The 21983-nt window shown below is 38.5% G+C and overlaps 1 protein-coding gene and 1 long non-coding RNA gene across 2 annotated transcripts; one reads left to right on the forward strand and one right to left on the reverse strand.

Annotated features, from left to right (window-relative positions):
• Positions 1-26: 26 nt before the first annotated feature.
• LOC144646045 (uncharacterized) lies at positions 27-15871 on the reverse strand. Its single transcript, XM_078505567.1, has 19 exons — positions 15734-15871; positions 12709-12860; positions 12058-12109; positions 11702-11902; positions 10660-10851; positions 10001-10192; positions 8566-8763; positions 8014-8205; positions 7353-7544; positions 6454-6645; positions 5661-5849; positions 4879-5064; positions 4266-4352; positions 3414-3570; positions 3002-3153; positions 2082-2213; positions 1374-1483; positions 867-1014; positions 27-165 (listed from the first exon to the last, which is right to left on the reverse strand). Exons 1-18 carry the CDS (start codon positions 15804-15806, stop codon positions 868-870), a joined length of 2796 nt encoding a protein of 931 aa, XP_078361693.1. The 5' UTR covers positions 15807-15871; the 3' UTR covers positions 27-165; position 867.
• A 1551-nt stretch (positions 15872-17422) lies between these two features.
• LOC144645533 (uncharacterized) lies at positions 17423-21406 on the forward strand. Its single transcript, XR_013569303.1, has 2 exons — positions 17423-17619; positions 20979-21406. It is a non-coding gene; the product is annotated as an uncharacterized LOC144645533 (long non-coding RNA).
• The last annotated feature ends 577 nt before the right edge of the window (positions 21407-21983 follow it).

The following is a 21983-nucleotide window of genomic DNA, read 5'->3' on the forward strand; positions in this document are numbered from 1 at the left end:
GAAAGTTGAAGAATCGTACACAGAAATGCATGATCGAATAACTCGTTTTATTTGTTTATTCGTGGATAGCTTTCAATAGCAAAAATCCACTTTAAGCAGGGACATAACATAGCAGACATCAGTTATTTCGCTTTTTTTCTTTAGCCTCCAAGATTGTGAACATATCTACAGGGAAAAAGAGAAATGAAATTGGTTACATTTATAATAAAATATCAAACACATCTTCCCAATGACCATGCAAATGATATACGAAAACCTTATAAAGCTTTCAAAAAACTGGACAAGACGGTTCATACCCAACTTGGAAATTATTTCCCAATAAGGCCTTGATACATGAACATGAACACGTGACCGTTACTTGCATACGTAAGCAGTTAACAAGGATTGAATTGTAAGGGTTTGTAGAGGCTTGTATGGAAACAAACGGTTTTACTTAAAGTACAAATTCGGATGTTTTCTTAATAAAATTCACAAACCCTATCGCCGTGTTTTTTTTTCTGCAGCAAGCATGCAGCATTAAATTTACGTTACTATTCTTTGTCTTAGTAGTGAAACCCTGAATGACAATAACTCGCCCAACTACTCTTACTTGCCTTAAACCGGCTTTAACTCGAAGAGCGGGGCAAAATAATACAGTCAACCCTCTCTAAAGTGGACACCGTCAGGACCCACCCTAACTGTTCGTCGTAAGTTGGGAGTTCAGTTACAGTAAAATGACTAAAAAACGGCAGAAACGAGACCAACACCTCCATCTTATAGAGTTGTCCTTCTTATAAAGGTGACCGTTAAGAGAAAGTTGACTGCATGTTTGAAAGGAATGTTGATCCATTTTCAACCGAAGAGTTTAAAGACAGCGTTACGCGTACCTTAAACATTGCAACCATAGACCCTTATTTTCATACAGACATGTGTGGAAGTCCATGACTTTGGTCTGAAGCGCAGGAAACCAGCCGTGATCGGATACTTCAACCAACGTGTCTCTAAAGTGAAACGATCTGAATTCCCTGCAAAGATCTGTAAAAGAAAACATTGAATGGGTAAATAAGTGACAGTCAGACAGACAGACTGTCAGGCTGACGGACATCCAAATTACATGGTCAAAATGGTTCCATGGGGCGCCTGACATAGTTTTAGTTTTTTAATTGGAAGGTTATAAAATGAAATTAAATTGAAAATTATCATCACGTTACTTAGCAAACGTTTCGGGCATGGCCCTACTTCAGTGCTAAATTTGACTGACTGACTGACGCACAGTGGAGACAGACCGAAACTGATCACGTTCCCAGAGAGGCTGACACAGAGTGACACTGAACGACACTTAGACCTTAAACAGACTAAAAGGGCCTCTACAAAACTTCGTTAAATCATGGTACCTTATCATGACCATCTTCCTGGTAGGTGTTCCATGATTCTCCCTCTTCACTCCATTGAATCGTGTACAGGGTTACCCAGCTGTCCTTATCAGCACCCTGAGTACCGACACCTTAAAGATACAAGCATAGGGGACTTCAAAATCGATAAGTCATAGAGACACGTGTGTAAGTTAGCCTAAATTATCAAATATTCAATTTTAAGGAGCTGGTACGGAGGGACATTTTGCAGCCACATGCAGCAGAAAAAAAAAACGTCGCAATTCGCCACAATGGGAAGTGTCGCTACAACACGTCCCTGATACATTTTTTTGTGTGTCTACAAGATATGATTTTTTTTCCCCGCTAAATGTCCCTGCAAGATGTTCCTGCAAGCATACCTTTGAAAAGTTATCAATTTTATCAAGGTCTCAAGGCCAGAAATGTTTCTTGGAAGTCTCAATCCGTAGAGCTCCGATCCAGAAATTATTATTCTTTATCGGTTGGGTACCCAGATATCTGAGCTTCCCCTTGCACTTTTAGCTTATCAGTAATGTTTTTAACTTTACACTTGACAAAGAAGGTAAGACAAGTAATATAAGCAGAAGTGTAAAGACACTAGGACTGTGACTCATAAATTCGCAGTTCATTAATAGGTTCTCCGGTGTCGTAAACCCCATGCATTAAGCTGCTTCTTGTATTTCCTTAAAAGTACTCAGATACAATTTTTACCTGAAATCTTTCTTTCGCCTCCCAATTCGATAGTTATCCATTGAAACTCATCGGAATCTCCAGCACACCAAGCTTGTCCAGTGACTTGGCCACTACTGACTGCCGCCTGAAAACTGAGCTCCGAAGAACAGGCTAACAAAAAATAAATGGAAAATAAGTAACATGTTCTCACTGACAAAAGCCTACCACTAACAGTTATATCAATTCCTCAAATTTTATAAAACACTATATTAATGTTTAGCAGTTTAGCGTCAAACTCCCAGCGCAACCTCGGTTTAATGATCTCGAAGGCCACGAATTAAACACCCGAATGTAAGGTGTGTAAATTTAAATCATGTAATCTTTTGTGGTTCTTTGTTCTGTCCCTTTCTAAAGTTGTTGACTGAGCTCGGACAAAATGCGGTACCTCTTATAGCGAATGCATTTTCATATTGTCAAAGCCGAATTCGTCTGATATTTGTTAACTTGGATATAACGAACAGCTACAAACATGGGAATTAAATCCGTAGAAGTACGTATACTCTCCTGATTTGCTGCCGATATCTCTGTACAACACGAGTACACAGCTTATCATACCGTTGATGATCGACTAAAACAATTCTTGAAAGGGCTTAACATCTCGGTGGTGATAGTGGGCAGTGGATTACTGAATCACGTGTTGCGTGTGGTGAAAAAAGCAGTATTAAGCAACGCCCTCGGGACGGCCCAAACACGTGGAAAAAGATCTGTTGATGACAATGACTCCGACGATGATGACGAACACTACTGACGGATGTAACGAACTAATGTTTGCTAAAACTAAGTAACGCTAACAATTTTCGGTACTGGCCGAGCGAGTAATCGTTTAACTTAGCTCATGCATTCTATTCCTTACTTAGAACTAATCCACAAAAGACTTGTAGTTCACTGATCCTTCTTACCAGGAAGGTCCTCTATACGATAAACTGCGTTGGTCTTTCTCTTGCCGACCCCTTCATAGCATTCTTCAGACGGCCCGTCTCTTGCAAACGTTTCTCCTGCATTAGGCCCGCTCCAACACTCGCCGAAAAACTGCACCGAAAAATATTCCAGTCTAAAATCAAAGGAAACAAAAGAACATAACCTAAAGCATCGCAACAGAAAGGTACCAAACAAAACCCTTAAGAATGATATAGCAGTTAGGATTAATCAGAGGGTTTTGATGGAGTTTTAATGGTTTTTTTTTTTGAAGTTTGCCTATCTGATTTGAACTGTGACGATGATTACAATGTTATTATTGTTAGCTACATGACGCAAATTGACGCCGGTTTCCAGCCAGATAAAGAGAATCCTGAAGATAACAGCATAAATGACCTTTTTTTCTTTGCCTCTTCCGCGCATGCCTGCACTGTTTTCCTGAGGTTGTACCAGTCAATGCCCTTTCTCTTGTTTGCGATCAAAAGCGGTAATGGACGAGGTTTTTTGCCGGAGTCCTTGAAACAGCCAATAAATACCCAGGTCGCTGGTGGAACTGCGAATCAGGGAAAAATCATCTTAGCATTCAATTCACGCGTCCAAACTAGGGAGACGCCAGTGTCTCGTAATACGTGCGTTGGATTCTCAATCGAGAAATCCAGGTTGAATCACTGCACGGGGTCTTTGTATCATGTTCTTAGGTAAGATGCTTGAATGTCACATTATTTCTTTCCAACCTGGAAAAATACTGGATAGTAGCCTACATTGACCAACCGCATCCCAGCCAGGCGCAGTAAAGATACTCCGTAGAAAAACTAGTAGCTTTTCACTGGGGACAAACGTTAATGCAACGCAAAAGAAAAAGCCCAAGCGCAAGCATGAGCATAGTATGAGGGCCTTTCCAAGTAAAAACAGCACGAATAATATCATAATATACACTTGCTTATTATCTGTTTTGCAACAGGATAACTAGAATGTTTAGACATGCATGTAATGATATAAGCAAAGTCGTAATCCTTGTAGTCGAGTCCTTAATACTTGTAATTGCACTTGCTTATGATTGATCTTGCATGTTTTCGCAACAGGAATGCTGAAGCAAAAGTCGGTTTGGTCTGCGCTTGCTTTCGAAAACAAGACTTGAAAGTTGCTTGGCCACTCTCGTATATAAAACGTGCAATGTTTTGTGATTACCAGCAAACAGCCCTAGGCACTCAGTTAACTTTTAGCTACTTTTACTGACAGCTCACTTACTTCCGGTTGTTGGACCCACTGTCGTGATTAAAGGCTGAGTGGTTGGAGCGAGTGTAGTGGGTTTGTTTCCATGTCCACCACTTACACCTGCGATTTAGAAAACGAAAATCAGATCATCAACCAGCGAGTTGACATTTGGGAGCAAGGACTGAACCACAGCAGTGGTCGGAAAAATGTCTCCAAAAATGTTTGAGCCCGCAGTTACGTCAAGGGCTACTCTACAAATTTGTATCGATATTGAAGACAGCCTTCAGAAGCTTGTCAGGATCATTTCCTGTCTTATTTTTTCTGACCTCAGTAAAACTATTTGTCGAAAGTTTTCACAGAATTCTTGGCACTGTTGGGTGGGCTGCTAACTGGGGAAGAATATACCCGGGGGTAAAGGGTGGCTTATAAGCGGCATAAAAAACCGTTTGGAAAATTGAGCTGACAAGAAACGCTTTAAAGGCTTCGATGAGCGATGTATTGTAAGAATGTCAAACATTTTTTATCTGTACTCCAAATGAAAACATATTGATTGCTTATATTAATATTCTGTTGAATTTCAATGTTGTGTATGTGCTGGCGTTAGAAAGGTTGTAGCTTTATTCTTTGTGATCGCCTTCAAACTTACAGTCTTCTCTTTCCTCTCTCTCATCGCCACACTGCATTGGTATGCTGTCACAGCTGTCCGCTTGTTCAATCTTCTTGAAACCACTTGACTCGTTCTTAACCCTCACTTCAAGATAACAGTTTGTCTGAGAGTTGAAATTTGTCTTCGTCCAATTTCCCCAAGAACAGATGATCTGGTTACAGTTACCTGAAAATTGCAGACGCATCTCATTAGTTGGAAGTAATAAAAGGTGATTTAAGTTTGAAAAATGGATTTATCTGCTGTTTGGCTTATGTAATCGTTATTGAAGAGCAACCTCGTTCCCATGGCATCGGGAGAAACAGACCCTGAGAAAGAGGTTGACTGAAGAGCTGGCGTTCCATAAAAAGGTGAAAGCGCTAAAATATAAAGAGTGTGATATAAAGTTTGTATTTAAAAAATTTGTTTCGATAATTCAATTTTAATTTATTCTGATATTTTAATGCAGAACGTTACTGATTAAAGTTTTAGTTTATACAAGTTTTCGCACTTGGAGCAACAATAGCGTGTTTGAATTTTATTTTTTTTTTTACTTTTGTTTTACGTTCTTTACATTTATTATATAAACCTCGAAGATTTTTGTTTCCCAGTCGAAAACATAAAGGGGTAGGTTAACCGTACAGCTACACATGAATTAATAAAAAAAAATAGAAAAGCAAACAAACAAGCAAATAAACAAACAAACAAAGAGAAAGAGAAAGAGAAACAAAAAAGAGAGAAAGTAAATGAAGAAAAAACAGCCTAGTATCGAGTCCATAACTTACACTTGGTACGAGTTTCCTCTCGGATAGCAGGACAGGAGTCAAGGCCATCACATGTTGCCCTTTCAATCCATTCTTCTGATTTGTTGTAGTCACGTGTTCGCATCTGAAGAGCGCATCCTACATCCGGGATCTTCCCAGACCAGTCACTCCAGTCTTTGAGCACACAATCTTCCCGATATGAACAGTTACCTGCAAGTAGAACGTTAATCTCTAACGAAAGCTGTCTGTTGTTGTCGAGCAGTTTTGAAACATGGATGCATAAATAATTACAGCCGAAAAAAAGTCAACAATTCATTTTCCGCATGTCCCAATCTTCGAATTTTTTAAAAATCTTTGTTTCATTTTTGTTTAGTATCAAATTTCCTTTTCGTCTGTATTTTTTTTTTTTTTAATTTTAAACATCAGAAAATATACTGATTTTCAAAATTTTCCCTTTATTGACGGAGGTTTAAATTTGGCTCGAAATAAAGTGTTTGTATGGAAGAAAAAATCCAATGATGATGTCAAATGATTTCCATAAAATGAAATTCGTGGAAAGTTTATACATCATGGTGAATTAAGATGTCTGGTAAAGGATTCTGCTTATAGCTGCTCAAAAGTATGTTACCACCCTCTCGCGAGAAGAGACTCTCTTACTTCTCGCGAGATTTTTAACTGTCTATTGGTCACCATATACATGTAGCAACAATAAGCGGCCATAGGATTATGTTTAAAAGTCTTAATTTAAGTTGAGCTTCTTATCGGTCAGGTCAGTGTAAGAAATTAATAAGAAGAAAATGAACTGTCTTCTTACACCACTGCCTTGTTTCAGATGGAGCAGTGGGACAGCTGGTCTGCAATCCACCACAGCTTTCAGCTTGGATCTTTTCGTGATTTTTCGCGGTCACATTCTTTGTTCTTATTTGCTGTGCGCATCCATCTTCGGGTAATTCACCCTGCCAGGCATTCCAGTCACTGATGTCGCAGGTAACATGGGAACATTTGCCTGAAACCAATAACAGTCAAAATCGTTTATTTATCTATAAGCGGACTAAACTCATAGACAAGCACATATGAAAACAAAAACAGTACTGTAAAAACCTTGGTTGAAATTTGGAACCGTAAAACCTCGTGTATTTTTGTGGAAGGTTATCACGATTACCGTTTGCTGATCATAGATTATTTAGCTTAGTTACTTATTTGTAAAGACGTTTCTTTGTTGCTGCACATCCAGTAAAAGGGTTATAGCCTTAAAACGGTTGTCTTTAAAACCTGAATGTCTATTAATCTGCCGGTATACGTAGTGAAGAACAAAACAAACAAGGTAGCATGGCTTTCATGTTATCCAATCGAGGGCTATCTAATCTCTTGTCATGATCACTAACACTATTTTCTTAGTGATATATGTTGTTCTTCAAGGTACATTAGATATACCTATAGTGATACATAATGTGTGGAAAAGTACCTTAGCCACCGAAAAAAATGGTTGTATGGCCTCACTAGAGGAAAGAGTGTTCACACTTAGTCTCCATGCACCAAGCCCGTCCTTACTCCTTATTCAATGAAAGGGAAAGGCGTTACGTTTGGATGATAACATGCTGGCTTCCCATGGAAAAAGAAATCATATGGGACACGTGTCTACAAGGGCAACGTCAAAAGAAAAAACGAGATTGTATCCCGGGTAGACACAATGAAAAAAAGATGAAGACTTACACATTGTCCTTGTTTCCTCTTGAGCGGCCGGACACGAAGTGGTAAGTCCATCACAAGTTTCACGATAAGTGAATTGTTCTTCACCAATGTACTTTCTGGTCCTTTTCTCCTTCCCACACTGCCCTACAGTCAGAACAGCGCTGCTCCAATCAGACCACTCCCCTAGGTCACACTGCACGTGCTTGCATTTACCTGAACGTAAAATGAAGATTGTAAAGCGCCTGGCCAAATGATCAGTAACGCAAGTGGACGCGGGTAGTCGCAAGTTGAACTTCCGTACAGACTGGCTGGAAAAACGGACTCTCAAGTATACTCGCAAGTGCACGCAAGTTGTCAAAAAAGAGCCATTTCAATGCTACTGCGCGTTGCAATTCAGAACTTGAAGTAAACAGCAAGACTTGCGTCGACTTGTGTTGGGTGGCCAAACGGTGAAAAACTTGCGTTGACTTGCGTGCAAATATGATATCGATCAATTGCAAAGTGAACGCAAGTCATCGCAGGTCATCGCAAGTCAAGGCAAGTGCACGCAAGTCCTGGCCAAACGGAGACGCAAGTGGACTCACGAAGTTAACTATAATTATATCAAGTACCAGATTTTATATGAATAAGGCGCAAGGCGTTTCTTTTCTTACTCAAGATATTTTAACTCTCGTGTACTCACAGAAGTTCCTGCTTTCCTTTGGTTCTGTTATACAAGACGTTAACAAGCCACTGCAGTCTTCTTGTAGTGAATATTTCAAAGGATGAACATAACTTCGTTTCCTTGTCTGCACTTGACATCCTTCCTCGGTCAGCGGTTTATCCCATTTGCTCCAGGGTTTTAGGTCACAGGAGTCTCTGTATGCACATTTGCCTAATTTATGAAAACGCAAAACAAAAAGTAGTTAAACCGCTGATAGAAATAGCTATTTGTGTTTTACAACGATCCAAGACGGGATTCATAAAAATTGAAAATGTAAAACCAAACCAAACACTCCTTGTTGCGTGTTGCATCTGTTTGTAATTCTTTATGAAAGTATTTCCTAATTCGTCAAGACGTTAATTATCTCTCGACCTTCTGCTTTTGTAAATGTGCTCAGATAACAGCACGACCTTCAAAAATAAGCGTAGCTGTTCATTTTCCTTGAAAGCGTACTCATGTAAATGCGTCGCTCTTTTACTCCAAACTTGAGTTTAAAATCTAAGGTGTGGCTTATTTACAACAAAGTCTTACATTGCGTTCTTTTCTCGACAATATCGTCCGGGCATGTTTGAGGCAGAGATGGGCACTCCTCAGCATGAATCTGATAGGCAAACGTCAGCGAATACGTCCTCCTTCTCGTCTGTTGCTGACCGCATTCTTCTTCTTTCAGTTCTTTTGGTTCCCACTCTGACCAGTCGCCAAGAGAGCACGTGGCATATTTACAGCTACCTGCAATGTATAAAAAAGTTGTACATGTGCATTCAATGCACCAAAAAGCATGGACAACAGTCAAAAAACTGAGGACTCGGTTGGATTTCTGAATACTGCATGGTAACCCATTTCTTACGGTCTTTATCTTTTTTTGCCAGAAAGGTACTTAAAGAATTAGATATGAATCCGAGAGACTTAGCTGATCTGTATCAATAACATTTTGATAGGCATAACAACAATTAAGAGGCCATCTTTCTGAAAAAAAAAACACCCACTCAAATTCGCATCAAAAAATAATTTCGTCTGAAACTCTGGCAACTGAAAGACTTTACCGAGGCTAGAACTTAATCAGATTTGGTTTGATTCAAAATGATTTTCTGGCCGCGTTAGGAGCCATAAAATATCTTGCCCATTCTGGCCCGCCGCAACGTCTGGAAAATTAAAAAAATTGGCATATTTCGATCCGCTGTCAAATATTTCATTCGCATCGAACACCGTACAATTTTTGTATGACTTTGTTCATAATCATTTCTAGTTTTCAAAGAAAGTAGCAAGTTTTCCCTCGATTTATCTGCCGGGAAATGCGAAATCAGGGATATAATGACCACTACTGATCGCCATCGAACGAAGTTTGAAAAATGACCTTGATTTAGAAGCGAGACCTAGCTGATAATTTTACTCTACACAGCCAAAAAGTGTAGTCCTTTATCAGCTAAAATATGCAAAATCACATGTACGTTTTCAGTATTTCGAAAGTTATGACTGTTTGTATCAGCACATGTGCGAGTAATAACGAAGTACGACATATTCAAGCGGAATGAAATATTTGACAGCAGCTTGAAAAATCATGCCTATTTTTCGAACTTTCCAGACGTTGCAGTGGGCCCGAAGGGGCAAAATATTTAATGGCTCCTAACGCGGCCAAAAAATCATTTTGAATCAAACCAAATGTATGTAAAGTGACATGGCAACTTGGATAAAGTGAAAGTAAAAGATTTTCCGAGTTCCCCCAATGGGAGTCGAACCCATGACCTTCCAGACATCGAGTGGATGTTTTTCAGAGAGACAGCCTCTTAACTGTTAAACTTAGCCTGTTGTGCAGTGCACAGTTCACGTATGTGTTTCAGCGTTATCTACATATATACACCTTTATGGTACCTGTTCCTGGGTTTGTCTAAGCTGCATGCTATTTATAAGATTGTGAGTATATTTGACAACATTGTATTAAAACTAGAAAACTGTTCTCGCGGCTTACACATTGCACGCGTCTGTTTAATGGCTTGCGGGCACTCTTGAGGTAGACTGGGACACTCATCGACATGATATTCGTGGACAACTGACTTGGTGTATTCTCTTGTCCGTTTTTGCTCGGTACAAGTCCCCTTCTCGACTGCGCCTTCCCACTCGCTCCAGTCCTTCAATGTACAATCAGCCTTGGAGCAACTACCTGCAAAGTAAGAACTACGTTTAACTTTTCTTTCTGAAAACAAACAAAGGAATAAAGTTTTAATCCGTCTTTTGCAAGCAAAAGTGAAAAAAAAAAAATGAATAGCTTTGCATAATCCTCGTGGCATAAGAACACCTTGTACACATCTTTACAGCAAAAGAGCTTCAGTATGCTTGCATTTCATCAGACAAACAAAACAAATTTTATAAATAAGTAAAAAAGAAAGAAATACAATTTATGCAAATGAGTAAATCAAACAGACAGACAGACAGACAGACAGACAGACAGGCAGGCAGGCAGGCAGGCAGGCAGGCAGGCAGGCAGGCGGATAGACAGACGGACGAGCAGCTTGACAGATAGATAGACAGACAGAAAGACAGACAGACAGACAGATAGTCATTCAATAAGTAAGTAACTTCATATGTTATCCATGCCGGGAAAGGTGTACATTGTATAACATGACTTACACATCTTTCGATAGTCAGACTCTGGTGAAGGACAAGCAGTTGGTATCCCTCTACATGAACCAATTTGTTGCTCCAAAGAAATGGTCAAACTATAGGGTCTGATTCTGGTCTGCCTCCCACAGCTACCCTCTTCAATGTCCCCTGTCCATTGTTTCCAGGCTCCCGGATGGCAATTTGCTTTCAGACAAACACCTGATATGGCCAGCATTAAAAGAAAACCAGGACGTAATGTGTGCCAACAAAGATAACAAGTTTCTAGAACCTTTAATTCCGTTTGTAAGAATAGTAAAAGGTCTACGTAAGCTACGTAAGCAAAGTTCTACGAATGAGGGGTTTCTTCCTTTTCTGGGGAAGAGAAAGTAGCTTAATCAGGGGGTGGGGAGGCTAAGAAGGATTGCGCTCAGGCAACTCATTTTTTAACTCATAAATGATCTAAAGATTTAACACACTTGACACGTGCACTAAACACAGCTTTGTTTCGATTTGTTTTAGGCAAATTTTTCACAACTCGCTTCAACAGTTTAGATCTTTTTCCGCTCGGAATCCATATGCAGTTGAAATTTGGTTGGTTCTTGTCTAGCTCAGACTATTTTTCTTCGGGCGTTCCGGTTTCCCTCCCTCCTTAAAAAAAACACTTACAAATTCTAATTCGATGTGAACATGGAAATTACTAAGAGCTTATGTCGCCTTCTTTGCTAAATAATATTACAATTATGTTATTAAACGTATAAGAGCGGTTTTCACTTAAGTGTCCAAAGTAATTTGCGTTTGCTTTGGTTTTGCATTACTAAGCACAGTGATTGGTCTAAAAATCTCGCACCACTTTCTCAGCCAATCAAAACATGCTTAAACCAAAACCAATCGTCTCTCGCTCGCGCACGTTTTCCCGCGCCTCGTGCCGGCTCCATGTATTTGCTTTGCGTTTTGATTGGCTCAATGGATTCTCTCTATGTCTTTTGTGATTGGCCAGAGTAATAACTTTGCTTTTGTTCTACGACACTCAATTGAAAACTGCTCTAAGCTGGAGTTAATTGTGACATACATTGTTGTCGTTTCTGGACTGGTGCAGCGGGGCAGTAAAGGTTCAGCCCACCACAGCTGAAGCGCCTATGTGTGGTTTGAAGTGGATGATTGTATGGCTTTGATCTTGTCTGTTGGTAACATCCGGGTTTCTGAGCGTTTATATCACCTTTCCAACTTCCCCAGTTTCCAAAACTACAGTCCTCTCGGTACGTACAAGGAACTAATACAATGGAGATTCAATATCTTACTTTACTTGATGTTTAGAGGATATTTCTTAGTTTTATAGTCTTACTGATAGACATTTAAAAATTGTCATTCACATCTGACATGTACAAATATTTATAGCTAAATGCAGAAGAATTTCTCATAACAAACCTTTGCAGTTTCTTCCAAACTTCGTGCACGTGTAAGTGTAGTAGTATTCATACTACAACAAAAGAAAGAAACATGTTATTATAAAAAAATACGAGTTGATTTTGACTATGTTTAGCTACAAACGTGAACGATCAGGAACCAACACTGCAAAAGATTTTTTAAAAAATGATGTAAAATTTAAATTATCACATCGAAACTATCTTTAACACAAAAACCAACACTTCCTTATTTCAATTCAATCGGGAATACACGGCCTCACAAGTTTATAGCATAATCCTCACAGTGTCTAAATAAAGGTAATTTATTGTTGTGGTTAGAACAAGAAAAACTAGCGTTCAAACCGCATCAGAAGAGGAATTGAATCTCAGTCATTACCCTTGTAGAGCCACCAGCAAGTTAAGCTAAAAGATCTTCCGTCTCAGTCTTCCCAATGATAACCATTCTGAGTCATTGAAGATGTGAATATTGTTCATCGTGGTGAATGATAGGAATGAACGTTTATTCTTATTTCAATTAGGGTTTATGGTTATTACTGTTGATATACCGTTTTACTTTGAGGTTTCCTTCTTAAAGTTTGTACAACGTTAAGTATAATTATCGACTGATTGTTCCGAAGGTCAATAAAATAAAAAAGATCCTAGTCGAACATACCGCTCTTTGGTTCTTGCCCATCACTTCTTCAATTTCTTCAAAATCACATCCCTCATCATAACATTCATGGTGCAGGCCTCGTCTTACGCGAGTATGAAGATCGAGAAAGTTGTTGGCATCTTCTGTGTTTAGTCGCACGTCATTCGTGTCACCTGGTAGTCAAAGTATATACTTATTAGAACGCTTTCCATTTGTTAGAACTGGCCGGCCAGACCAGTACGTTCGAGAACAGATTTTCGTTGTTAGGTCGATTTGTCCTGTCAAATCAGTTAATGCACAAATAGAGTCCGAATATTATACACTATTGTGGTAATTTGAGGTGAAAATCTCGTGAAAAAGGCCGATTTTACATTCCAAAGTAGCGGTCTGACAAATGGAATTAGGGCGGTGCAGTGAGCTGGTCCAGTGAGACTAATAAACGTTCTAGAAGGACTACTCAAGTACTGTTTTCATCAGTATGTTTTCAGGTTTTTTCTCATCTTGACTAATAAAGTTTCCCCGATTTAGGTATTGGCTTCCGTCATTCTGGCAACTTGCTTCATTTTTCAATAAATTCAGTTTCTTATTTTTTTTAATTTTTTTTTGTAGATCATGTCTCTATTCTCGTATGGCCTCAAGCGTCGATTAATGCGAAAAACCAGTGGTTTAACACTAAATCTATGCTAGAAATTTACCTGGAATTTAACCAGTGTTTTTCATGTAATTTTACTGGTAATTTTTGCGGGATTCTCCAATATGAAAAAGATTAGGGGACGGTTGGGGATGTATTTACAGAGTACACGTGCCAGATTTCTCCGCAAACACTTCTGGCCAGAAAATAATATTTTATTTCAATTTTTGACGACTTATTTCTGTTAATCTGCGCGGGAATTTTTTAAATTAACGTTTACAGAGATGTACTATCAAAACAACTGTGTAAAAATCGATAGGGCAGTCCCTAATAAGCGGCATCAAAACATGACAGAACGACCCCTAAAATCGAATGGTACAAAATTAATCCCCGTCAGAGGAGTCCTTTCGGAGTAATGTCTGTTACTGATAATTTGAGTTAAATTAAAAGATAAAACAAAAGTTAAGCCCGGGCCAAACGAGGATAAGAGTTGCCAAGAGTTGACTCTCATGAGAGTTATCGACTATCACCAACTCGGGCCAAACGGAAAAAAACTCTTATCGACTCTCATGAAAAATTTTAGCACGTTCAAAGTCGATGAGAGCGCACGAGAGTCGATGAGAGTACATGAGAGTTTCAGGCCAAACGAGAGCGGGAGTTTGAACTCTCGTCAACTCTCATCCTCGTTTGGCTCGGGGCTTTGAATAGGTTATAAAAATCGGAATTAATAATTTGAGTATAACTCTAGCAACAAAGAATCTAAGTACTCAAAAAATAAAACCCCGAAAATCCTACTTATTTTCCAAAAGGAAAAACCTACTACAATGAATAAAACGAACATCTGGTAAACGCAAACAATGTCAGTTTTTGTTTAAAAGAGAATGTCTTGCTGATTGCAGGAAGTGTGCCAATTTGTACAAATAAATCCGCCAATAAAAATACAAAATAGAAACAATGTAGACCTCATAATTTACTTAGTGATTGTTTCACTCCTTATTATTCTTGACACAAATGACAATAACTTATCAGTGCGAAATATTAGTTCAAACTTCTGTTTAAACACAGAATGACTCATTCCGGCTGTTTAAACACAATTTTTGTACATTTAAATTTTAGGCTTTTTGTTTTTGATTGTGAAAGGGATGAATGAGGTGCTAACCGACAGTCATAATCTACCCACTGCTTTAACAAAAACGTGGTGTATTTAATTAAAAGTCCTACAGCTGGAATTTTCCAACCTTTGCTAATGACTACCTAATCTGTGTATGTAGATACTAATTACATATCGAAAAATCAAATATCGAACATACATACACGCATACAACCTTTATTTATACACGATGAAAGATAGAAGCTACAAGCTTGTGGGGTCGTGTACAAATTAAAATAAAATAAAAAGATTAAACATTTTAAAAATCGTTTTAAAAAGCATAAGATCTACGTATTTAAAACCATACATTATTATGAATTCGAATGAGTGAGAATAAACATCGAACATTGAAACGAAATATCTAAAATTGTTTTTAGTTCTCAAACAGAACTTTCACAGATAAACATCTATAAGTTTTATTCGAATAGCTTAGATCCCCGTGACGTTACGTAGCCTCATCATAATCACGTAAAATTAATGCTCTTTTATATGGATTAAAAAAAGCAGCGGGTACAACAATTTGAAAATGACAAATTTTCTTCTCGGCTAATGGGCAAACAATTATGTTTCGGTCTATTTTTGTAAAACTTTGAAATTAACTCTCTAAATAAAATACACCACGATATAGTAATATGATACAATGTAGAAAACTACGTACAAATTTGCAATATTTTTTGGAATGTGGTTGCAAGCGTATCATGTAGTACGATGAAACTAATTAGCTATCGAAACTGAATTAACTCAGAAGGAACTTTTAAACCTTTGCTAATGAATACCTAGTCTGTGTATGTAGATCCTAATTACATCCAATAACGAAACGTCAAATTTAAAATTGGTTTCAGTTCTCAAACTTGTGCAGATCAACATCTATAAATTTTTTCGGATAGCTCAGATCCCTGTGACCACACGTAGCCTTGGTCACATCAAGTAAAATTAATGTTCATTTTATCGATTGAAAAAAAAACGAAGGTACAACAATTTGTTAATAAAAATTGTTCTCGCCTCATGGGCAAGCAGCTATGTTTCAGTCTTTTCTTGCAATATGTAAAAACTCAAAATTGACTTTCTCAATAGAATGCTCAACTAATGCGACCCAATGTAGAAAACTAGGGAACATTGTTTGAAACACCGCAAATTTGCCATATAATTTTTTTAAAAATTAAGGAACGTAACTATTAGCGAACCCTAGAGTTCTTGAATGAAACTAATTAGCTATCGAGATTAAAAAGACCTGAATGACCTCAGTTGATTGGAAATTGTCTTACCTTCTCCAAAAGCTCCAAGGAAGAATACTGTCAAAATTAAAACCTGAAATTTCCCCATTGCGAAAAGGACCATGCCTGTTTACAACTGCGATTTAAACCACCGCAGCAGCGCTAAAGATAAATTATTGCTGATAATATTTATTTAGCTGCAAAATCTCATTTTTACTGTCCAATAAAGGCACTCGGCACTTTTCTTTTGTGTTTGAACACAAGTCATTCGTGTTTTTGTTTTGTGCCTTTATCGGATAGTTGACAGCTAATTATTTTGTTCTTAACAGTACGTGCGAAGCCTTGGCTTGAAAATTTTCCGCCCGCGTCTTTTACTGGGTGTGGCTTCAAACGATTCGTATTTTTTATTTTCTTAAACTGGCTCTTCACCATTCTCGTACCCTAACAGAACCTTCGCGTCTAGAGTCATGGATCTTCCCTCCAATACCTTTTCTAGAATTCGAACCAATAATGCCGCAGACGTTTACCATGTTCAGCTTGTTAAGGTCTATTAAGGCGATGACTCATTGTGAGCTGTACAAATAATGAAATATACTTTTTCGAAATTATAGCTCACAACAATACCGTCGCCTTTATAACTATACTGGTGTTACTTTTTTTGATAAACATTTAAAAAACGTTAACACCACTATTAACATCAAAAGATGGTATCCGCGGAGCGTAACCTTTGGGGGTTTTTGTTGGGGGGTGGGGAAGAGGTGCAACCGATATTTTTTAATCCTGACCCTGATTTCAGAGCTGACTTTTTAAATCTATACCCGTTTTCAAACCTGGCTGTTTGTGTTTTTAAAGTGGAATATTTAACAATTTATCGCCCCAGGCTCAGTGAATCTCAGTGGATATGCCACGAGACGAAGTCGAGTCATGTCTAAGCAGGTCAAACTTTATTTAGGTAAAGTGGCTCAATCGTAACTTGGCTGATATCAACAGGCCAGGGGCCCTGCGTTAATTATGACTACCAGAAGTACATAATCTAGATCATGTACTTCTGTGACTACATAATAAAAATATGAAAAAGAGCGCTTAAAATACAAATGAATCGTAATTATTTTAAAAACTTAGAAGAATAGGGAAACCAAGTTAAGTAGGTCATGTAACCTTTGTGTGAGCAATAAATAAAAATAAAATAAAATAATAAAAAAAATGTCGTTCCTTTGACAGCTTGTGTTGTAAAAATAAACGGTGAGATTTCTAATAAAATAATCCGATTAACTAAAACTAAAATGCATTTCAAGGCTTTCCTCTGTGTTTCCAACTCCACCTTAACATTTCAAATAATTCTTTGGTTGTTGCCCCCCTTTGTATTAAGTATTAAAAATGTAATGACTCAAAATGTAGGAAATGGCATTTATGGGAGCTCAAATTTTCAAAAGTTTCCTCAGGTCTACGCCCTTGGATTCCCCTGACAGGGGATTATTATTCTTCTTCTTTATTCTTCTTAATCGCGGAATAAAGTTCCATGATCTAGACCCACTACCACCTAGCCCTCCGCGCAGTCGTTTTTAGGGGCGCTCAGGCTACCTTCCACGCTTCCCCCTCTAATATAACGGGCTCTAACAGGCTGGGTTACGAGACAACCTCGCCGCCATCTTGAAAGCGGAGTGGTCCCTGGGAACGATTTCGCCTGGTCAGCGGTGTTTCTTCCTGGAGACTCGATGAGTTCCGTTACATGAAGTAGAATGTAATCGCCATCTTGGTTTCCAGAGAAGTGGGCAGAGTTGAGAAGTCATATCGAAGGGGGAGTTTTGCCGTAGAAAGGAGCCATGTTCGAATTATTAAGACGGAAAAGTGTGGTAGTCAGTATAATTCTGTTCGGAGCTGCTGCTGGAGGAGGCTTAGGTGTTTACGTGCGTGACAATTGGGATATTGAAGCCAGGGTATGTTCATATAGCCTAACATTTGTGTACATTATATTAAATTTTGTCGTGCTGCACGTTTAAGTTTAATAATATTAACACGGATTCCGCTGAAAGCTCGAGCAATAAAAGCAAAAATTAATTACCAAAAATCTACTTATAGCACCGTACTACTATTTTCGAGCGACCTTGAAAGGCAAACTTTTTTCTGCATTTTCTCACATGTAAAACATTCAAGTTTGTCTAGACAAACTGTCGCGTTTTACAAGTAAACCATTTAACGTTGTTTAACGTAAAAAATACTCTCAAAAAAAATAAAATAAACAATCGCTGATCGCTGTCACAACAATTGCCAGAAATGTAAAAAAAAATGATAAAAAAAATAATGTCGACGCAAAAGTTTTCAAAACCATTGTTTCATGTGCAGAAACACACCGGCGGAGCTGTCAAACTTGACATGTTGATGCTCCAAACGTTAATTGGTTCAGTTGAAAAACGCGACGGTTTGTCTAGTCAAACTTGAATGTTTTACCCTTGAAAAAACGCGGAAAAAAGTTTGCCTTTCACGGTCGCTCAAAAATGGTAGTAACATTTTGTATACTACTTAAAACATATTACTTTACAGCTGTTTCCGATCACACGCGCCCTCCAACAACTTTTTTCTCTTGTTTGAAACGTGAGTTTTGATGGACGTCAATCATCCGTTTCCACGACAATAATCGCTTCCTCGCGCCAGTTTCAATTCGCCGGTCCATCGCCAAACACATCGACAAGACGACGCACAGCCTTACATGTAACTTTTACATGAAAGAGTTATGAGCAGTTATGATTTCGAAAGACTTAACGGAACGAACATAGTGAAATAAGCTTACTGGCCGGTTTACGGCCGGCTCAAATATTTTCCGAAAGACGGCTTGGAATGTTGAAAACCTAAGCTTGGTTAATTTATATTGCGGCCGGCAGTTTTGAACACGAAACGGGCTCAACTTTCTGACCAAATTTCTTAAAGTTATGTCTGGGTATTTTGAAGACTAAATCAACCAAACTGAAATGACACTGGAATGAAGATGGCTCGGAATTGAACCCTCAGTGTTCAAAACTCCCGGCAGCAAGTATTCGGTACATTAGCCAAGCTTTCGTCTTCTACATTTATACAAGCCGTCTTTCGGAAAATATTTTAGCCGGCCTTAAACCGGCCAGTAAGTTTATTTCGCTACGTTGGGTCCGTTCAGTCTTTCGAAGTCAACTGCTCATAACTGACGTTTATAACTGTAAACAAAAGTTACATGGGAGGCTTTGCATCGTCGTCGATGTGTTTGGCGATGGAAGCGAATGATTGACATCCATCAAAACTCATTTTTCAAACAAGAAAAATGTCGTTGGAGGGCGCGTGTGATCGGAAACAGCTGTAATTCATTTCTGTAAATGCCCCTGCGATCAAATTCTAAACCATTTGGCTAAACTGTAGAATACCGGGCCACTAATTTGCATCTCATTGAATTTGAATGGTTCCTTTTGTTTCTTCTATGCTTCGTTCTTAAAGCGTTTAGAGATATGTAAATAAGTGGCTCGGTATTGTAAAATCGCTCCATTTTCGCCTTTATTGCTAGAATGTTAAGTGGAAACCATTTTATTGCGGTTTTCCATGATATGTAAACTCTGAAATTCTTTCCCTTACCAATGGTTTAGACTTTTTGCTGATGTCAATTATCTTAGCGGACCTCTTGGGAAACAAAAGGTCACTTTAACCAGGTCAAAAGGTCACATCTGTTGGCTGGGATTGGTGAATTTTGATACATTTTGTTTGATTCTGTTTTTCATGGTTTGTTGGCTATTGCCATAATTATGATTGATGGCAGCGCAAATGCAATCGTTAGTTCAATTTTAGCCTGCGAACAGGCTTTCTGGAGCACTCGACCAGCGGGGCAAAATGAAAAGGGAAAGCCTGCACGAAGATTGCTTAGCTTGTCAACTGTCACATTTGAACAAATTACACTCGCCATAAGTCAAATTCAAAACTGAGGTAAACAAATAATAGTAGACATGAAATTTTGGCACTCGCTCGCCCGCAAGCACCGTGTCTCATGGAGAAACTCCAAAAAAACTCTGTACAGCCAAACAACAAAAAGAAGAGAGCCCGAGCTTTAAGCATATCTTGCAAATAGAATTGAGCCAAAACAAACTGAACTACATGTAGCACAACATGTGGCAGAGTACAGATTTTGAGGTGTCATTTAACTCTACAAATGGGAAACCACACAGCACGGACTAATAACTTCTAGACACTTCCTTGGCCACAATCTTATGGCTCTATTCAATACATAATGCCTCCAAATAAAACAGTGCCCCTCAGATAGAAGTCAGAAGCAAATAAGGCCGAAAGACCAAATTTAACATAGAACTGCAAATTTACCGGCTTTATTTACCATGACAGTTGATTTTTGTCTCTACCAGAAATGAAAAACTATGACTATCTCATGCATAATTAAAATCCACCAATCAGCACATTGCCTCCGAAATTTGAACGCAAACACTCGATATCCTGAGAGATGCATGCAGGCTTTCCTTCTTGAGGTCTCGCGTCATCCGTCCGATCATTCCGGAAAGCCTGCAGCCTGTTGGAAAGCCTGTTCGCAGGCTAGTTCAATTTTGAATTTCAAATTTGTACAGTATATCACTGAAAACTGCAATAATTTATAGTCAAAACCCTCTGGTAAGCGTCCATCCAAATGCCAAGCCTTTGTGATCGCTTACAGAAGATGGTTGCTTAGGAAAGGGATAAAGATAAAGCCTGTTGAAATTTTTGAGGCTTTACCCCCAAAATTAATGCTTTATTCCAGAAGCAGATTTAAGGGTGTCCAGTGCAATTTTAAAGGTGCAATACCAGCAGTGTAACTGCAATGAAGCACTTGCAAAGACTTGCATCTTGCTACCCAATTGAAGAGGTATAGAATGGTCCTTGAAATATGATGAGTTTGGATTTTACCATTCTTCACCCCCCTATTGACATCCCTTAATTCATTCACAATCAAAGGTTTCATTGTTCACCTGACAGTTCGAAATATAAAATGACCAAGCCCACTACTTGAAGAAGATATTGACCAGTTTCCATGGAACAGTGGTAATTGGTCTGGGTCTGCACCTAAAATCCATACATGTAAATTAGCCTCCATCTTGGAGAATGAATGTATGCCTTTCTGTTATTTTTAAAAAGGTTACTTTGTTGATCATGAGTTTACCCTCACGTTCTAGCATTACAAGTCATGTTGTTTTTACACACAAAAAAAAGAATTAGAAAAAAACTTAGAAGACTTCTCGTGACACTGGCCGCCGCCCTTTAACGTAGATGAGTGACACTCATATTTATTTCATTTTATTAGGAAGCACGAGTTGCTGAGCTTGAAAAACAAGTACAAGAGAAACAAGCTGTTGTGAACAGACTGAGAGAAAGTGTTGAAGGGAAAAAGTAATCTGGAACATGGGAATGAAAAGCTACATACACCTGTATTTGAAACATCAAAAAGAATACAAATGGACTTAGATGTTAACTCTGATGTTTTTTACCACAGAGAAAAGATTTCAAAATTGCTGTTTTCATTCATTTATTACTAACAATTACATGTAAATCTTTCTAGCAGGCTTGATAACACTTTGTAAAAATTTCAAACTTTGGTTCTTTTCTTAAGTTTGTGTCACATCTGTAAAATGAATTTGGTGTACCTTATGTGAGTGGAAATTTCCTCTGTTAGCTTTCTTGAAAGAATGTCAATTGGTTTTCATCTAAATAAATTGTTACTATATTTTAAAACTTGTCAGTATCTTGATATATTTTGTCAATGTGGTAACTTTTTGTTGTACATTTACAATTACATGTCATTAGACGTTACATATCTTGCAAGGCAAGAACCATCCTCCACGAGGTATAAAATAGGAACTGGCAGCAAATTAATTTTGTGGGGAACCCTGGGAGTAATTAAGAGACAACAGACAAATGACAAGCATCTCCTTACGGGGCTGGCAAACCCATGCTACAGTAGGGGGAAAAAGTGGGAGGGGGGGAGAACCTGGGAGTTGAGAGGGTAGGGGTCAGGGGTGGGAAAAGAGAAGGGAGGAAGTGGGATTCCTACACCTGAAGAATGGCTACCTGTTAGTATCTCAGGCAGTGAAAATGAATTTGCGCTTCTCATTTACCCTCTTTCCCCTCCACTCGTTAACCTCAATTCCGGATCTTTTATGATGAGTGTATCATGTTTCATGACACCTAGTTTGTACACATCAACATATGATTTTTCCTGATCGTTTCTTGGTGGTTGTCGCCTTTCGGTACTTTCTCTATTGCAAGATATGTTTCCGTCTCTATTGCAGAAAGTGACCATTAGTAAAGA

The sequence above is a fragment of the Oculina patagonica genome, chromosome 3, assembly GCF_052425735.1.
Source record: "Oculina patagonica isolate OP01 chromosome 3, crgOcupat, whole genome shotgun sequence".
Taxonomy (NCBI): Eukaryota; Metazoa; Cnidaria; class Anthozoa; order Scleractinia; family Oculinidae; genus Oculina; species Oculina patagonica.

What these genes read in the sequence shown, in the direction of transcription:
- LOC144646045 (XM_078505567.1), bottom strand. Translation starts at nt 15,806, where the DNA reads ATGGTCCTTTTCGCAATGGGGAAATTTCAGGTTTTAATTTTGACAGTA. An exon ending in TCGTATAGAGGACCTTCCTG is followed by an intron (nt 2,214 to 3,001) that starts GTAAGAAGGATC and finishes ATTTTTTGTTAG; the next exon opens with CCTGTTCTTCGGAGCTCAGT. An exon ending in AGGCGAAAGAAAGATTTCAG is followed by an intron (nt 1,484 to 2,081) that starts GTAAAAATTGTA and finishes TGTATCTTTAAG; the next exon opens with GTGTCGGTACTCAGGGTGCT.